The following is a 15971-nucleotide window of genomic DNA, read 5'->3' on the forward strand; positions in this document are numbered from 1 at the left end:
TACAGATCCAGGAAATATTATTGAGTTGAAGTCAGCAGGAAGTGTAAAGAGCTTGGATATGTGGTTTGATGAGAGATCAGTGTCAAGGATTACCCCAAGGCAACGAGCTTGTGGGATTGTGGAGAGTGGGCAGCCATTTATTTTTTTGTAGGTCCATTGGGGGGGTCGAGTGAGATGGGGAAAGATGATGACTTCTGTTTTGTCCATGTTAAGTTTTAGAAATCTAGCTGAGAAGAAGCATGAAATATCGGACAGACACTGTGGGATTCTGGTTAGTAGGGTGGTGATATCTGGTCCAGAGTGGTAGAGCTGTGTGTCATCAGCATAGAGGTGATACTGAAAGCCATGAGTGTCTATGAGATGCCCAGGCCGAAGGTGTAAATGGAGAAAAGCAGGGGTCCTAGGACTGAACCTTGCGGGACTCCAACAGTTAGGGGGCGAGGTGAGGAGGTGATGTGCGAGTGGGAAACGCTGAATGTCCGGTCTGTTAGGTATGATGAGTTCCAGCATAGGGCCAAGTTTGTGATGCCAAGAGATGAGAGGGTCTGTAGTAATAGGGAATGGTCCACTGTGTCGAAGGCAGAGGACAGGTCCAGAAGGAGGAGGAAAGAGTAGTGTCGATTGGCTTTGGTTATTAGTCGGTCTTTGATGAGTATATGCACAGCTGCTCTGTTCTAATGGGGGGGATAAAATTTCCCCACTCTGCAGATCAATTGTACTCCACCGGTGGATAGGTGATGCGATAGGTAACGTGTTCTTCATTGCACAACTCATTCCTCCGTAACTATGATGGGAGTAAGCTGTGTATCAATGTTATCTAATTTCTCTTTCGATGCTCTAATAGTTTACTGTGGATGATCAACAGTACGTGTCAACAAATCGAGAAAATGCATATCCCAACTTTTATCAAAAGTTTTGCAGTATTCTGAATCATCTTTGAACATAATCAGAAGTAATTGACTGTGGTTTCATTTTATGTTTCCATATTACGGAAGACTTTACAATGCATATCTTATAGATACCAATTTTCTGATTACAACTGCTTTTGATTTTTACTCTGCTTTTATCTCTATCTCAGCTTTATCCTGTGTGTTACATATAAGTGATATACAGCAGTTCTCTAGGCCACATTACTGCCATCCATTGATATGCCTTGATACATTATTTCTGTCATATCATTTAGAATTTAATGTGAAGTGACATTAATCTGTGACTAGTTCAACTTATGCGCTTACCAGTTCTGGAGTCAAATATGGTGTTCCTAATAGGGTTTTTATTCTGTATCACACCTATTTACTTTGATAGGACTATTGATTACTGTCGAGTGCTTAACTATACTTGAAGTACATATTGTAGTTTAGTTCCAGATGTTTTTTTAGTAGTAGTGATACAGTTTTGTTCACATGGATTATCTATAGCAAGATGTTTCTAACATATAAAATAAAATATGTTATTTTATTTCTTATATTTCACAGTCATTTTTTGGATATATGATTTGTATTTTTGAATGGTTCTCATTTTATTTTTTTCACACAATGTTTCTGATGGTGGTCAAATTTATGGCTGAAACATAATATTTGAGTGCAGATTCCAGATTCATTGAATAATGAAAATTGTCTAATCAGGGAGGAAGAGGACTAGAACTCTAATGCCAACTGTTGTATTGTGAAATTCTAAAAGTCAATATTCACCCATTAACGAGCCTTGCAATATGACCTAGGTTAAAAGCTAAACTAGAATCTGAATTTGCAGAAACGTGTTTCAGAGTTTTGCCCCTCCTCAGTGCAAAACAAGAGGTCTGATTTGGTTGTCAGTTGAATAAAGAATTCTAATTTGCATCTTTGAGTGCCAAGTTCTTGTTATAAGTTTTCATAAAGGATAGGACCCTAATTGAGCTCCTTCTTTCCAGGGGTGCCTTCTCCTATCTACAGACTTTAGCGTCATATATTCCATGGATCATGAAAGGGTTTTTATTTCCAGTGTCTAAAGATATCTATAAATTCTGACTTATTTGTGGTTATGTGGTTGAGGAGGGCAATTGGATTTGATGCATAAAATGGCTAGTAGAATAAGTTACAAATAGGACATTTATTTTACCAGTTGAGGTTATCATTGATTTAAGTTATGGGTGATGTCTGCAGTTTCCTTGATCTAGTATCTCAATAAAACACTTTCTGCTTCCACCTTCTGGCACATTAGAGTTATCGTATGATCAAAATCACCCTTTATATCTATATCCATATACTTCTTCAAGTGGATACCATCAATTTTGATGTGGAATCTAAATAGTCTTTTCAGCAGATTAAGTAGAGATGTAGCCCCCTACATATCCCCCCATTGCAGCTGAATTTCACTGCCACACCTTTTAATGGTTTTTAAAACTAGTTTTCTAAAAATGTTCAGCGGAAACGAATGTTTGTAAAATAAGGGAGGGAAACTTAAATTTTTGAACCAGTGTCGCAGTTATTGTGAACTTTAAATGTGGTGCTGGAGAAGGTTGTTATCAATACCATGGTTGGCAAGAAGAACAAATCAATTTGTACCACATTCAAACAAGGCAGCAGTCAAGCAAATTATCTGCTTCCCAACTGAGTCAGCAGTTAATGTAGTGAGAGAGAACAGCCATGCATGACAATTTAAAGGCTCTGTAATTGGAATGAGTAGCTAAATTCTTTAAGGAGCATTAGGCCCCGCGACAAGGGTAGATTAAAAGTATTTTTTAGGCACACTACTCGTACAGACACAGCTGCAGAATACACAGAGGCTTTTGGGCACAGTACGCCCACAGAAACTAATAGCCAATTTCACCCACAGAGCATGTTTCCACATTTAGCCCGCATAAGCTGATAACAAATTTCACCCACAGAGCATTGGGCACAGTACCCCCACAGCACCAAAATGTCTATTCCAGTAGCAGACATTAGAAATGCCGTCAATGAAAAGCTTGTAGTATGATCTTTGATCCAGCTAATGGTCCGCAGCAATGCCTGGTATGGGCAGTTCAGTTAAAAATGTCACCGACAGAGCATGTTTCCACATTTCCCTGAGAAAGCTGATTTAGAATTTCACACCCAGACAGTGGCCCAAAGTACCACACAGGCTGGGTAGCAGAGTACACACAGTGGCTGAATTCACAATGCTCCCACAGATATGGGGTACAGAGTACACACAGCGGCTTTTGGCACAGCGCTATCACAGACATGGTTGCCTAAAAGTAGAAAAATATGATTAGACGCACATCACTCCCACCATCACAGTTGAAGATTGTAATAACTTTTGGTTACGCACAGTATTATCACAGATTCAGGGGCAGAGTACACATAGAGAGTGTGTTTGTTAAACTGCACATATGCAAAACCTAATACTGTCCCTCTCTACAGCGGCATCATGTCCCTAAGCTAAGCAGAGTAGAAATTGCAAAAAGGAAATGAACCAGGAAGAACTGGTCCAAGTGAAGAAGGAGGTGGACATGACGGTATAGGGCAGCATGGTGACTCAGTGGTTAGCACTGGAGCCTTGCAGCGCTGGGGTCCTGGGTTCAAATTCAACTTCTATAAGGAGTTTGTATGTTCTCCCCGAGCTTGCGCAGGTTTCCAACAGGTTCTCTGGTTTCCTCCCGCATTCCAAAGACATATTGATAGGGAAATTAGATTGTGATCTTCAATGGGGACAGTGATGATGATGTATGTAAAGCGCTGTGTAAATAATGATGCTATATAACTGAGTAAAATAAATAAAGTAGTCAAAGGAGGAGTAATCCAACACTGCTTTGCTTTGTATCTTTTTCATGTTTTTTATTTTTTAAATGTAACTCACTTAAAACAACCTTGCATTTACAAAACTAAAACTAGCGATCTAGAACCACTACGCGAAGGACAAGGTCCAAGTAGAGGAAGAGGTGGAAGTGTGGGTATGGATTGAAGAGGCAAGGGAGGACTAATTCAACACTCACTGTTTTTTTATGTTAGTTATTTATTTTTCTTTTTTTCTTTTTTTTAAATTTAACTCACTTAAAACAATCTAGAATTTACAAAATTAAAAGAAATCAAATAGAATAAATATTCAAAGGAAGAGTAATCTAGCAATTTTGTTTTTAAAATTTTTGTATTTTTTTCATGTTTTTTTATTTTTATTTATTTTTATTCTTTTTTTAAATGTAACTCACTTAAAACAAACCTAGAATTTACAAAACTAAAACTAGCTATGTAGAACCACAAGGTGCATGTTCAAGTGGAGGAAAAGGTGGATGTGTCAGTATGTGTGGAAGAGGCAAATGAGAAATAATTCAACACTTTTTTATTTTAGGGAAATTACTTTAAAGAACATAGAATGAACCCCAAATAAAATAACAAGCTACAACCTGGGGTGGAGGTCCAACTTGAGGATGAGATGGACATGACAGTGTAGGTGGAAGAGGTGTAGGATGAGGAGGTAGCCTACATAGTATTTTTTTTTTGGGGGGGAGGAGGCCCCCAAATGAAATAAATGGCAAGTGGGTGCAGCTGTTATAGTTGTCTGCGCATGATCAGCATGTTTCCTAGTTCTGGTGACCCGGATGTTGCCATGACGACATCGGGTCACCATGACAATGATCGGGATCCCGCGGCACTCCACGGGGTCTCCAATCTAAAGGCAGAGGGGCTGTAGTTCAATTGCAGCATTTCAGAGGTTAAAGTGCTGGGAGCGGTGTGTGACCGCTCCTGGCACTTAGCGTCAGAATCAGCTGACATCAGGCGGTGATCGCCCGCATACCCCCTGTGTGCATGGGCGATTGCGCAGACGTAATATTCTGTCCCTGGTCAGATAGACCCAGGGCACATGGACGTATTATTACGTCTAATGTCAGAAAGGGGTTAAGCTAACTAATATTAGCAACTTATAGATTACAATTACAACGACCGTTCGGATTATTTTCTCTATCATTTTCACATGCAGGTATGGTTATATAATTTATGCGCTGCAGTTCCCTTTTTTCTTCTAATTAAAACACCATGGAAATGATTGCATTGATTGATTAGATTGTTCTTCATGGACATTTGGACATTCGAGTCAAGTAAACTCTATATATAAATATATATATGCACAATATGTATATATTTTCTCCAAATCACGTTGAGACTGTAAACCTGTGTGATCAGTGTTCCCGGGACTTTTCCAGCATCACGCTGTCAGCATTTAAAATTCCGCCGTCTTATTGTATATCATGTTGCAGAGATAATTTTGCAGACTCCAGAACTGTAATTCTCTCTTTGCAGATGTAAGCATTTTTTTTTATAAATGTATTTTTGCAGTGTCTGACAAAACCAAACAAATAATAATTATATTCTCCCATACAGTTTTGTCTGATGGGAATAACACCATGCTCCTCCATTTGGGTCATGTATAACCCCAAAAGTCAAAGTTTTGTTATGGGAGAAATTGATACATTCATTACAAGTCTTGAGGATCAATAACTCAATCTCCTGAAGATAATCAGGAAGCAACTTAGTGGGTTTCAGAGGCTTAGTGAGGGGTTTCATAGTACTGAGATGGAAAGAAGACCCAAGTCCATCAAATATAACCTATAACTTTACATGTTGATCCAAATGAAGGTAGAAACCCTATGAGGCAGATACTAATTGCTCCAGATTAGGTGGAAAATTAATTCCTTACTCCACGTGTGGCAATCAGACTAGTTCCTTGGATCAAAGTCCCATCACAGAATCTAGCGCCCATAATCTGTAATATTCTATCTTTTCAATAAAGGCATCCAAGCGTCCTTGTATACTTGTAGTAAATCAGCCATTACAACATCATGTGGCAGAGAGTTCCATAATCTTAATAATGCTTTTACTGTAAGGAATCACTTCCTGTGATGATGATTAAACAGTCTTTCCTCTAGACGTAGAAGATGTTCCTGTTGCAGGCCTTGGTGTACATAGATCTTTAAGAAGACCTCTGTCCTGTCTCCATATATTTGTACATTGCTCCTAATCCTTTGTTTTTCCAAATTGAATAAGCCTGTTTGGCAGGCAATTTCTGCATGTGTTGTGGCTGTCGAACAGCCGCGACAACTCGAGCATAGTATTCGAGCACACCAAAGATAGTCTATTAGGACACCAGCATACTTGGGTAAGACTTTATCCGAGCACACTCGTTGATCCCTATTAATTATACATTTTATTTTCTCTGCCCAAGTGCATAACCTTACATTTATCTAAATTAAATTTAATTTGCCATTTCTCAGCCCAAGCCTCCAGTTTACAAAATCCCTTTGCAATATTTAATTATCCTTCTTTGTGCTGACTACCTTAAAGAGTTAAGAATCATTTGGAAATATTGAAAGTCTACTCAGTGTGCCCCCCCTAAAGGGTCATTAATAAATATGTTTAAAAGATAAAAAGAAGGTGGCCCAATACTGACCCCTGGCGAACCCCACTGTTAACTGTCAACCAATCAGAATATGTTCCATTAATAACCACTCTCTGTATTTTATCATTGAGCCAGTTTTTAACTCATTTACACATTTTTCCCTGGTTCTGTTGCTCTCTACCAACTTTTAATATGGCATCCTATCAAACGCCATTGGAAAATTCAAATATACAATATCCAAATACAAACACTGGTCTAAGGTGGAACACAGATGCTTATCAAATTAGTCTAACTGGACTGATCACTCATAAACCCATGTTGATGCTGGGCTAAGAGATTATTTTTATTGAGATTCTCCAGGATAGCGTCTTAGAAAACTCTCAAAGATGTTTTTCTACAGTAAAGGTTAAACTAGTGAGCCTATAATTTTCAAACACAGTTTTTTACCCCTTTTTGAATATTGGCACCACATTTGCTCAGTGCCTGTCATGTGGTACACGCCCTGTTATTATGGAACCCTTGAATATTACAAATATCGGTCTGCATATTACAGTTCTCAATTCCTGCAGTATTTGGAGTTGTCTGCTATTTGGGCCCAGGGATTTGTTTACGAAATTATTTTTGCGGTGACGTAGCATTACCTGCTGGGTTAGGCCGATAACATTTAATGGAGTATTAATGGTACTCCCTATCATGTGATCTGTCATTGGATTTTCCTGTGTAGATAGTGTGGAGAAAAAGCATTAATTACATTGGCCTTTCCCTCATCCTCTTCCAACAGTTCTCTCAAAATACATTTGAGGAGGCCAACATTATAATTTTGAGTCTCCTACTGTTTATGTAGTTGAAGAATATTTGTGGTTGTACAGATCTGAGTGGGTCCCAAACCCAAATTGAATAATTTTCTTCCAGACACCTCTGATGGTGCTTTCAAGTCTTACGTCCAAGGAGAACAAATTCAAATCCAGTGTCAATATCATATGTCAGGGGAGAGATAGAAGGTCATCACTCACCACCAGTCCACATTAGATGGTTGTTCGGTCTCGTCAAAATTGGTGGATTTGGACAACTTTTCTTTAATCTGTATTTGGGCCTTAAGATTGTTCATAATTTAAATATCTGTCTTAAATTGATCAGCAAGGTGACTGACTATATTACTACCATTCACAGGACATTGACATGAGTAATCATATTGAGTAGCAAGAGAAATTCGAGTGAGATAGATAAGATACACGCATTCCACTTACCAAGTGGAATCTACCAGAGGAATCCAGTGTGACCACACAAAACGATATTACCCTCTCCTTTATGCTTCAGCATAGTATGGGAAATGGTGTTGGACAATATTTTTTGCTAATTGAATCTCAAAGTGTTCAAATTTGTACAGAATCACAAATTTCATGATTTTTAACCCAAACTCGATCCTACGTGGATCGATCAGCTCATTTCTAATAATGAGTGACAAGTCCAGTAACAATAAAGAATTATATACCTACAGAAAAATATATCATGTGCATTATGCATAAATCTTTGTAGCAAGTGACTCAACGCAATGACTGTCACTTGACCCTTACAAGTTACAACCCATTTTTGGGGGCATTTGATATGGGCTAGGTTTAACTCTTACTCAGGTGCTATGTATCTTGATGGCTCCCCAATTGACTTAGATAAAGTTGGAGAGACACCATATTACTTTTACTTGCCTCTTCTTACGTAGGAAACAATATCACTCGGCAAGCAGGTAGGTAGTTGTAAATTGAACTGTTTTTGGAGCACTCAGCAAAGTGGGCACTATTTCTCCTCTCACCATACTGACCAATTCCAGAGATGTTTTCTACTGTTTGCAGCTCCCATATTTTTATGTTTCTGTGCAAATCCATTTATAAAAAATTGGTTCTTAAGAGAGATGTCTGGTAATAACTCAGTTTTTTCAGACTGAACATCCCAGACGGCAATAGAAAAGAGCAATTAGAAGAACTGTCTGATTGCGAAAGCAAAGTAGTTGAATCCTTGTCTGAGGTTTTCTTGGCTCCTCTGTCTTTTCTTACTTTTTATTTACTTTCCTGTTTAATCTTAACCTCTCAGCTCCACATGGTGCATGAAACACTTTTCATCTATATATTTTTTTTAACTCTAAAAACATTGTCCCTCCCATGTTGCTCTTGAAATTACCAATAATTGCTCTCAAATGTCAAAGCTATCCAATCATGGATCCATATTCATAGGATTTGTATATTCCCTCTGTTTTTTTGTAGAAGTAGACTGGTTTCCACCTCAATTGTATACTGATCTTCCTTCGAAACAGGCTCTGTACAGCTCTGTGGCAAATGTTGGTGCTATGTACATCAATATATAGCTATTTTTTTCACTCGAAGAACAAAATTATCCACTTTTTGGGGATTTTGTAGGCAAAATTGTAACCTAATTTAGCTCAGTAGCTTCACAATTGTGAAAATGTTGACATGAAAGTATCTTGTTTTTGATATGATGATGAACAACAAACGTCAATCATTGATACCTTCAGTATTAGCTAGATGCTTTCACTGGTCCTACAAATCAAGGAACACCTGGAAAACCAAATTTGGTTGATCACATATTACGGACAAGCCAGGCACATTTTTGATAAAAAATAACATTTGATTTATTGAACTAGGACTACATTTTGTATTTTTTATAGGAAACATCCAACTTCCATGTGCACTAATTTTTTTATTGTCTGCCAAGTCTAATGACTAAGAAGAGTCTCAGCTGGCATGTAGTGTCAGTGGATCAAGCCAAATATTACTGGATTCTGATCAAATAGTCTAAGCTGAATTTTGATTCCATACTCAAACCTCAAGATGCCCTTAAAATTAAGCACACAAGAAAAACAACTATTTATAGTCTCTTGGTTAGAGCAGCCATTATAATTAATGCTATCATGTGCTATCAAGTGATCGGCTTGTGTTTGTAGATTTATTGCGTAAATGCATAAAAATAAATGTGAAAGGTAGGAAAGATCAGAGATGAGAGAATGTGCAATGATTAGAAAATGTAACTGTAATGACAATTCCTACATTTCTCTCCTTTCTTCTAACAGGACTCCAGAAAATGGAGCAAGAATGAGAGGGGAGAAGCAGAGGGAGAAGCATGAGCTGGCGTCTAGTCAAGTTGCTCTCCTTCCTGTTTATTTGGGAGCAGATCGCTGTGCAGGAATCATTCCAATCCCAAGAACATGTCTCCAAAGAGTTTGCCTGGCTCATCTCTGATCGGGGTCCATTTCACCATTCTAAGAGTTACCTGTCCTTTGTGGAGAGGCATCGGCAGGGCTACTCAACAAGATACAAGATTTACAGGTTAAAATCTGTCTATGTAATACCATGCCATACATCTATACATCTAATTATATGTAAACTGTACTATCCAACCTTTTGCATCGACACACTATTACTTTCGGTAGGGTAGAGTAAATTGAAAATGATGTATTTTGAATTTTGGTGATAAATTGGTAATACTTTAAGGGTTTGTCCCAGAATTGTTTTTATTAATTATGGGCTTAAAAACTAATAGGCAAGTAGTTGCTAACCACCATGACTGCTCTTGCCATCAATTCAGCTTCTCAAAGTCAACAGAGCAGTGTTTCTTCTTCCGGGCTGCTCTTTCGATAGTATGTGACTGCTGACGTCATGCTGATTGACAGCCAGCTCCCCATAGTTAGACAGCGAGGATTCAACTATCAATCAGACTGATTTTGGCAGTGGCATGATGTTTACTGAGCAGAGCAGAAAATAAGCTACTGCTTTGTTGACCTGACTTTATCAGAAGCCACTGAATCGCCAGCAGGAGCGGTCTGTGACCTCTGGGCCAGTAGAGATTGGTATCGGGCACAACAGACAGGTACTGTAGTTAGCTAGCACCTACCTACCTGTTTTTAGATCCACATTAAAATAAAAATAATCTTGGATAAATCTTTTACGAGTATCACATATTAACTGCTTAGACTTTTTGATATACTTCGTATGGAGGCAAACTCTTAGGAAAATCGTATGTGCTAATGGCGGTTTGCATAGAGCAGTCAGTCTGTGTCGATGAATAAACGCCTTGTCATAAAATTGGGCCACTGAAGAAGGAAGATGAGGTAAGAATTGGTACTTCTAATCAACATGGGGGTCAGATAGTATCTTCAAACTTTCATATGAGTCTTGGAGGCCTTATTATGGCTGACAAATAAATAGTAATTTGAGATGGGAGAATTGATTCTCAGGACTTCAGTCTGTCAGCCAGGACAGAAATCTGTGACTGCTGGATGGGAGACCTGCAAATCTTCTTACCTCCTGGCATTCTCAGGTCTTCTTTTCATTAGCTGGGCTGGTGTGATGTCATCATTGTGTCATCACACCAGCCCACCTAATTAAAAGAGGAACCAGAAATGCCAAGAGGAAAGGAGATTCGTAGGTCTCCCATTCAGTGGTCAGTGACGTGGTTGATGGACCAGAGTCCTGAAAATCAGTTCTCCCATCTCCAGTAATCACAAATGGTAGTACGGACTTTAATATGAGGTAATGATTATATTTGATATGAAAGTGAATGTGTCAGGTCCTGTGATTCTTTCAAAACTGCCCTCCTGATCTTATAGAGCTTCACTGAGTTCAGTAGGGTCTTTACTGTTTTATGGAATGGCACATATGTCAGTAAAAATGAACATTGCACCTTATTGTATGCTAATGAACGAGGACTAGCATGGTGCGGTGTTTACTCTCTGAGGTTATTGGCTCAGTAGTTGCAGTAAAGCCTCCTGGAAGTGGTTGATAATCCCTCTACTGCCTGTGTCTTTACAGTCTCCAAGCATCTTGGTTCCCCTGTTACATCTCTGCTCTATAAAGGACTAATAGGAGAACTGTGACAGGAGAAATGAGTTGTCTAGGGAAGAGCAACATGTGAAGATACCGGCAGTGAAAAGACTGTCAATCATATCCAGGGGGCGTGATGTCAATTACTGAACGCAGTGAGTGAAAGCCTCATCAGATTAGTCCTGAGGTCTGGTTAGGAAAGAAGTGCACAATAGGGCAATACCGCAAGAGAAATAGGAGAGAGTGAGAGTGATGGTAGTGCTCACCTGAGGAGTTGTGCATGGACAAAACATCAGTTAGAGCCTTTGAATCTGTGGCTGCAGTCCTGTGGCTGGAGGAGAAATTCTTCCAGATCATTATTCAGTTAAGTGGAGATATCACAATACCTGGGCTGTGCTTGAGGAATGAAGAATCCTCAATGGTCTAAAATGAAGGTTTTTATCAACTAACGCGTTTTGGTGCCGGACTGGCTCCAAAGTCATTTTATATGTGTGTGTAGCCCATTCACTATTTCCATCTATCCCCACTCCCTGAAGATGGCTGGACCATCATTGTAAATACATCATTGTAAATACACACCTGTACTTTGTATCTCCCCCACCTCATTGTAGATTGTAAGCTCTCACGAGCAGGGGCGTCTTATGTTGCTTTAATTATTGTATTGTTAACATTGTTACTTATGACTGTTGTGTTTGAAACTGTTAAACTGTACAGCGCTGCGGAATATGTTGGCGCTATATAAATAAAGATTATTATTATTATTATTTTTCAAGATAAAAAGAAAAAGAGACATCTGTTTTCCTAACTTGAAAAAGGCCTCAGTCTGGCGCCGAAACGCGTTGGTTGATAAAGACCTTCATTTTATACCATCAAGGATTGTTCAATTCTGCAAGCGCAGCCCATGTACCATGATTGTTATGGTTCTCAATGGCAAGAGAACATAGCCCAGCAAACATAAGAACTAGCTCTTGGAAGGATGGAAACTAAACTGACCATGAACTAAACCTGCCGCACAACTAACAGTAGCCGGGTAGCGTAGCCTGCGTTTTATCCCTAGACGCCCAGCGCCGGCCGGAGGACTAACTAATCCTGGCAGAGGAAAATATAGTCCTGGCTCACCTCTAGAGAAATTTCCCCGAAAGGCAGACAGAGGCCCCCACAAATATTGGCGGTGATTTTAGATGAAATGACAAACGTAGTATGAAAATAGGTTTAGCAAAATTGAGGTCCGCTTACTAGATAGCAGGAAGACAGAAAGGGCACTTTCATGGTCAGCTGAAAACCCTATCAAAATACCATCCTGAAATTACTTTAAGACTCTAGTATTAACTCATAACATCAGAGTGGCAATTTCAGATCACAAGAGCTTTCCAGACACAGAAACGAAACTACAGCTGTGAACTGGAACAAAATGCAAAAACAAACAAGGACTAAAGTCCAACTTAGCTGAGAGTTGTCTAGCAGCAGGAACATGCACAGAAAGGCTTCTGATTACAATGTTGACCGGTATGGAAGTGACAGAGGAGCAAGGCTAAATAGCGACTCCCACATCCTGATGGAAACAGGTGAACAGAGAGGGTGATGCACACCAGTTCAATTCCACCAGTGGCCACCGGGGGAGCCCAAAATCCAATTTCACAACAGTACCCCCCCCTCAAGGAGGGGGCACCGAACCCTCACCAGAACCACCAGGGCGATCAGGATGAGCCCTATGAAAGGCACGGACCAAATCGGAGGCATGAACATCAGAGGCAGTCACCCAAGAATTATCCTCCTGACCGTATCCCTTTCATTTGACCAGATACTGGAGTTTCCGTCTGGAAACACGGGAGTCCAAGATTTTTTCCACAACGTACTCCAACTCGCCCTCAACCAACACCGGAGCAGGAGGCTCAACGGAAGGCACAACCGGTACCTCATACCTGCGCAATAATGACCGATGAAAAACATTATGAATAGAAAAAGATGCAGGGAGGTCCAAACGGAAGGACACAGGGTTAAGAATCTCCAATATCTTGTACGGGCCGATGAACCGAGGCTTAAACTTGGGAGAAGAAACCCTCATAGGGACAAAACGAGAAGACAACCACACCAAGTCCCCAACACAAAGCCGAGGACCAACCCGACGCCGGCGGTTGGCAAAAAGCTGAGTCTTCTCCTGGGACAACTTCAAATTGTCCACTACCTGCCCCCAAATCTGATGCAACCTCTCCACCACAGCATCCACTCCAGGACAATCTGAAGATTCCACCTGACCAGAAGAAAATCGAGGATGAAACCCCGAATTACAGAAAAAGGGAGACACCAAGGTGGCAGAGCTGGCCCGATTATTGAGGGCAAACTCCGCTAAAGGCAAAAAAGCAACCCAATCATCTTGATCTGCAGACACAAAACACCTCAAATATGTCTCCAAGGTCTGATTCGTCCGCTCGGTCTGGCCATTAGTCTGAGGATGGAAAGCAGACGAGAAAGACAAATCTATGCCCATCCTAGCACAGAATGCTCGCCAAAATCTAGACACGAATTGGGTACCTCTGTCAGAAACGATATTCTCCGGAATACCATGCAAACGGACCACATTTTGAAAAAACAGAGGAACCAACTCGGAAGAAGAAGGCAACTTAGGCAGGGGAACCAAATGGACCATCTTAGAGAAACGATCACACACCACCCAGATGACAGACATCTTCTGAGAAACAGGAAGATCCGAAATAAAATCCATCGAGATGTGCGTCCAGGGCCTCTTCCGGATAGGCAAGGGCAACAACAATCCACTAGCCCGAGAACAACAAGGCTTGGCCCGAGCACAAACGTCACAAGACTGCACGAAGCCTCGCACATCTCGAGACAGGGAAGGCCACCAGAAGGACCTTGCCACCAAATCCCTGGTACCAAAGATTCCAGGATGACCTGCCAACGCAGAAGAATGAACCTCAGAAATGACTTTACTGGTCCAATCATCAGGAACAAACAGTCTACCAGGTGGGCAACGATCAGGTCTATCCGCCTGAAACTCCTGCAAGGCCCGCCGCAGGTCTGGAGAAACGGCAGACAATATCACTCCGTCCTTAAGGATACCTGTAGGTTCAGAATTACCAGGGGAGTCAGGCTCAAAACTCCTAGAAAGGGCATCCGCCTTAACATTCTTAGAACCCGGCAGGTAGGACACCACAAAATTAAACCGAGAGAAAAACAACGACCAGCGCGCCTGTCTAGGATTCAGGCGTCTGGCGGACTCAAGATAAATTAGATTTTTGTGGTCAGTCAATACCACCACCTGATGTCTAGCCCCCTCAAGCCAATGACGCCACTCCTCAAAAGCCCACTTCATGGCCAAAAGCTCCCGATTCCCAACATCATAATTCCGCTCGGCGGGCGAAAATTTACGCGAGAAAAAAGCACAAGGTCTCATCATGGAGCAATCGGAACTTCTCTGCGACAAAACCGCCCCAGCTCCGATTTCAGAAGCGTCGACCTCAACCTGAAAAGGAAGAGCAACATCAGGCTGACGCAACACAGGGGCGGAAGAAAAGCGGCGCTTAAGCTCCCGAAAGGCCTCCACAGCAGCAGGGGACCAATCAGCAACATCAGCACCCTTCTTAGTCAAATCAGTCAATGGTTTAACAACATCAGAAAAACCAGCAATAAATCGACGATAAAAGTTAGCAAAGCCCAAAAATTTCTGAAGACTCTTAAGAGAAGAGGGTTGCGTCCAATCACAAATAGCCTGAACCTTGACAGGATCCATCTCGATAGAAGAGGGGGAAAAAATATATCCCAAAAAGGAAATCTTTTGAACCCCAAAAACGCACTTAGAACCCTTCACACACAAGGAATTAGACCGCAAAACCTGAAAAACCCTCCTGACCTGCTGGACATGAGAGTCCCAGTCATCCGAAAAAATCAAAATATCATCCAGATACACAATCATAAATTTATCCAAATAATCACGGAAAATGTCATGCATAAAGGACTGAAAGACTGAAGGGGCATTTGAAAGACCAAAAGGCATCACCAAATACTCAAAGTGGCCCTCGGGCGTATTAAATGCGGTTTTCCACTCATCCCCCTGCTTAATTCGCACCAAATTATACGCCCCACGGAGATCTATCTTAGAGAACCACTTGGCCCCCTTTATGCGAGCAAACAAATCAGTCAGCAGTGGCAACGGATATTGATATTTAACCGTGATTTTATTCAAAAGCCGATAATCAATGCACGGCCTCAAAGAGCCATCTTTCTTAGCCACAAAGAAAAAACCGGCTCCTAAGGGAGATGACGAAGGACGAATATGTCCCTTTTCCAAGGACTCCTTTATATATTCTCGCATAGCAGCATGTTCAGGCACAGACAGATTAAATAAACGACCCTTAGGGTATTTACTACCCGGAATCAAATCTATGGCACAATCGCACTCCCGGTGCGGAGGTAATGAACCAAGCTTAGGTTCTTCAAAAACGTCACGATATTCAGTCAAGAATTCAGGAATCTCAGAGGGAATAGATGATGAAATGGAAACCACAGGTACGTCCCCATGCGTCCCCTTACATCCCCAGCTTAACACAGACATAGCTTTCCAGTCAAGGACTGGGTTATGAGATTGCAGCCATGGCAATCCAAGCACCAACACATCATGTAGGTTATACAGCACAAGAAAGCGAATAATCTCCTGGTGATCCGGATTAATCCGCATAGTTACTTGTGTCCAGTATTGTGGTTTATTGCTAGCCAATGGGGTGGAGTCAATCCCCTTCAGGGGTATAGTAGTTTCAAGAGGCTCCAAATCATACC

The 15971-nt window shown here is 40.9% G+C and overlaps 1 protein-coding gene across 2 annotated transcripts in view; it reads left to right on the plus strand.

Moving 5' to 3' along the window:
- BRINP1 (BMP/retinoic acid inducible neural specific 1) overlaps window positions 1–15971 on the plus strand; it is a 317655-nt gene that overhangs the window by 112988 nt on the left and 188696 nt on the right. For both annotated transcript variants that reach the window (XM_077283451.1, XM_077283452.1), the window contains exon 2: window positions 9431–9686. In XM_077283451.1, the coding sequence (XP_077139566.1) occupies window positions 9481–9686 (206 nt within the window). In that variant the 5' untranslated portion in view covers window positions 9431–9480. The remainder of the gene's footprint in view (window positions 1–9430; window positions 9687–15971) is intronic.

Source organism: Ranitomeya variabilis, chromosome 2, assembly GCF_051348905.1.
Source record: "Ranitomeya variabilis isolate aRanVar5 chromosome 2, aRanVar5.hap1, whole genome shotgun sequence".
Taxonomy (NCBI): Eukaryota; Metazoa; Chordata; class Amphibia; order Anura; family Dendrobatidae; genus Ranitomeya; species Ranitomeya variabilis.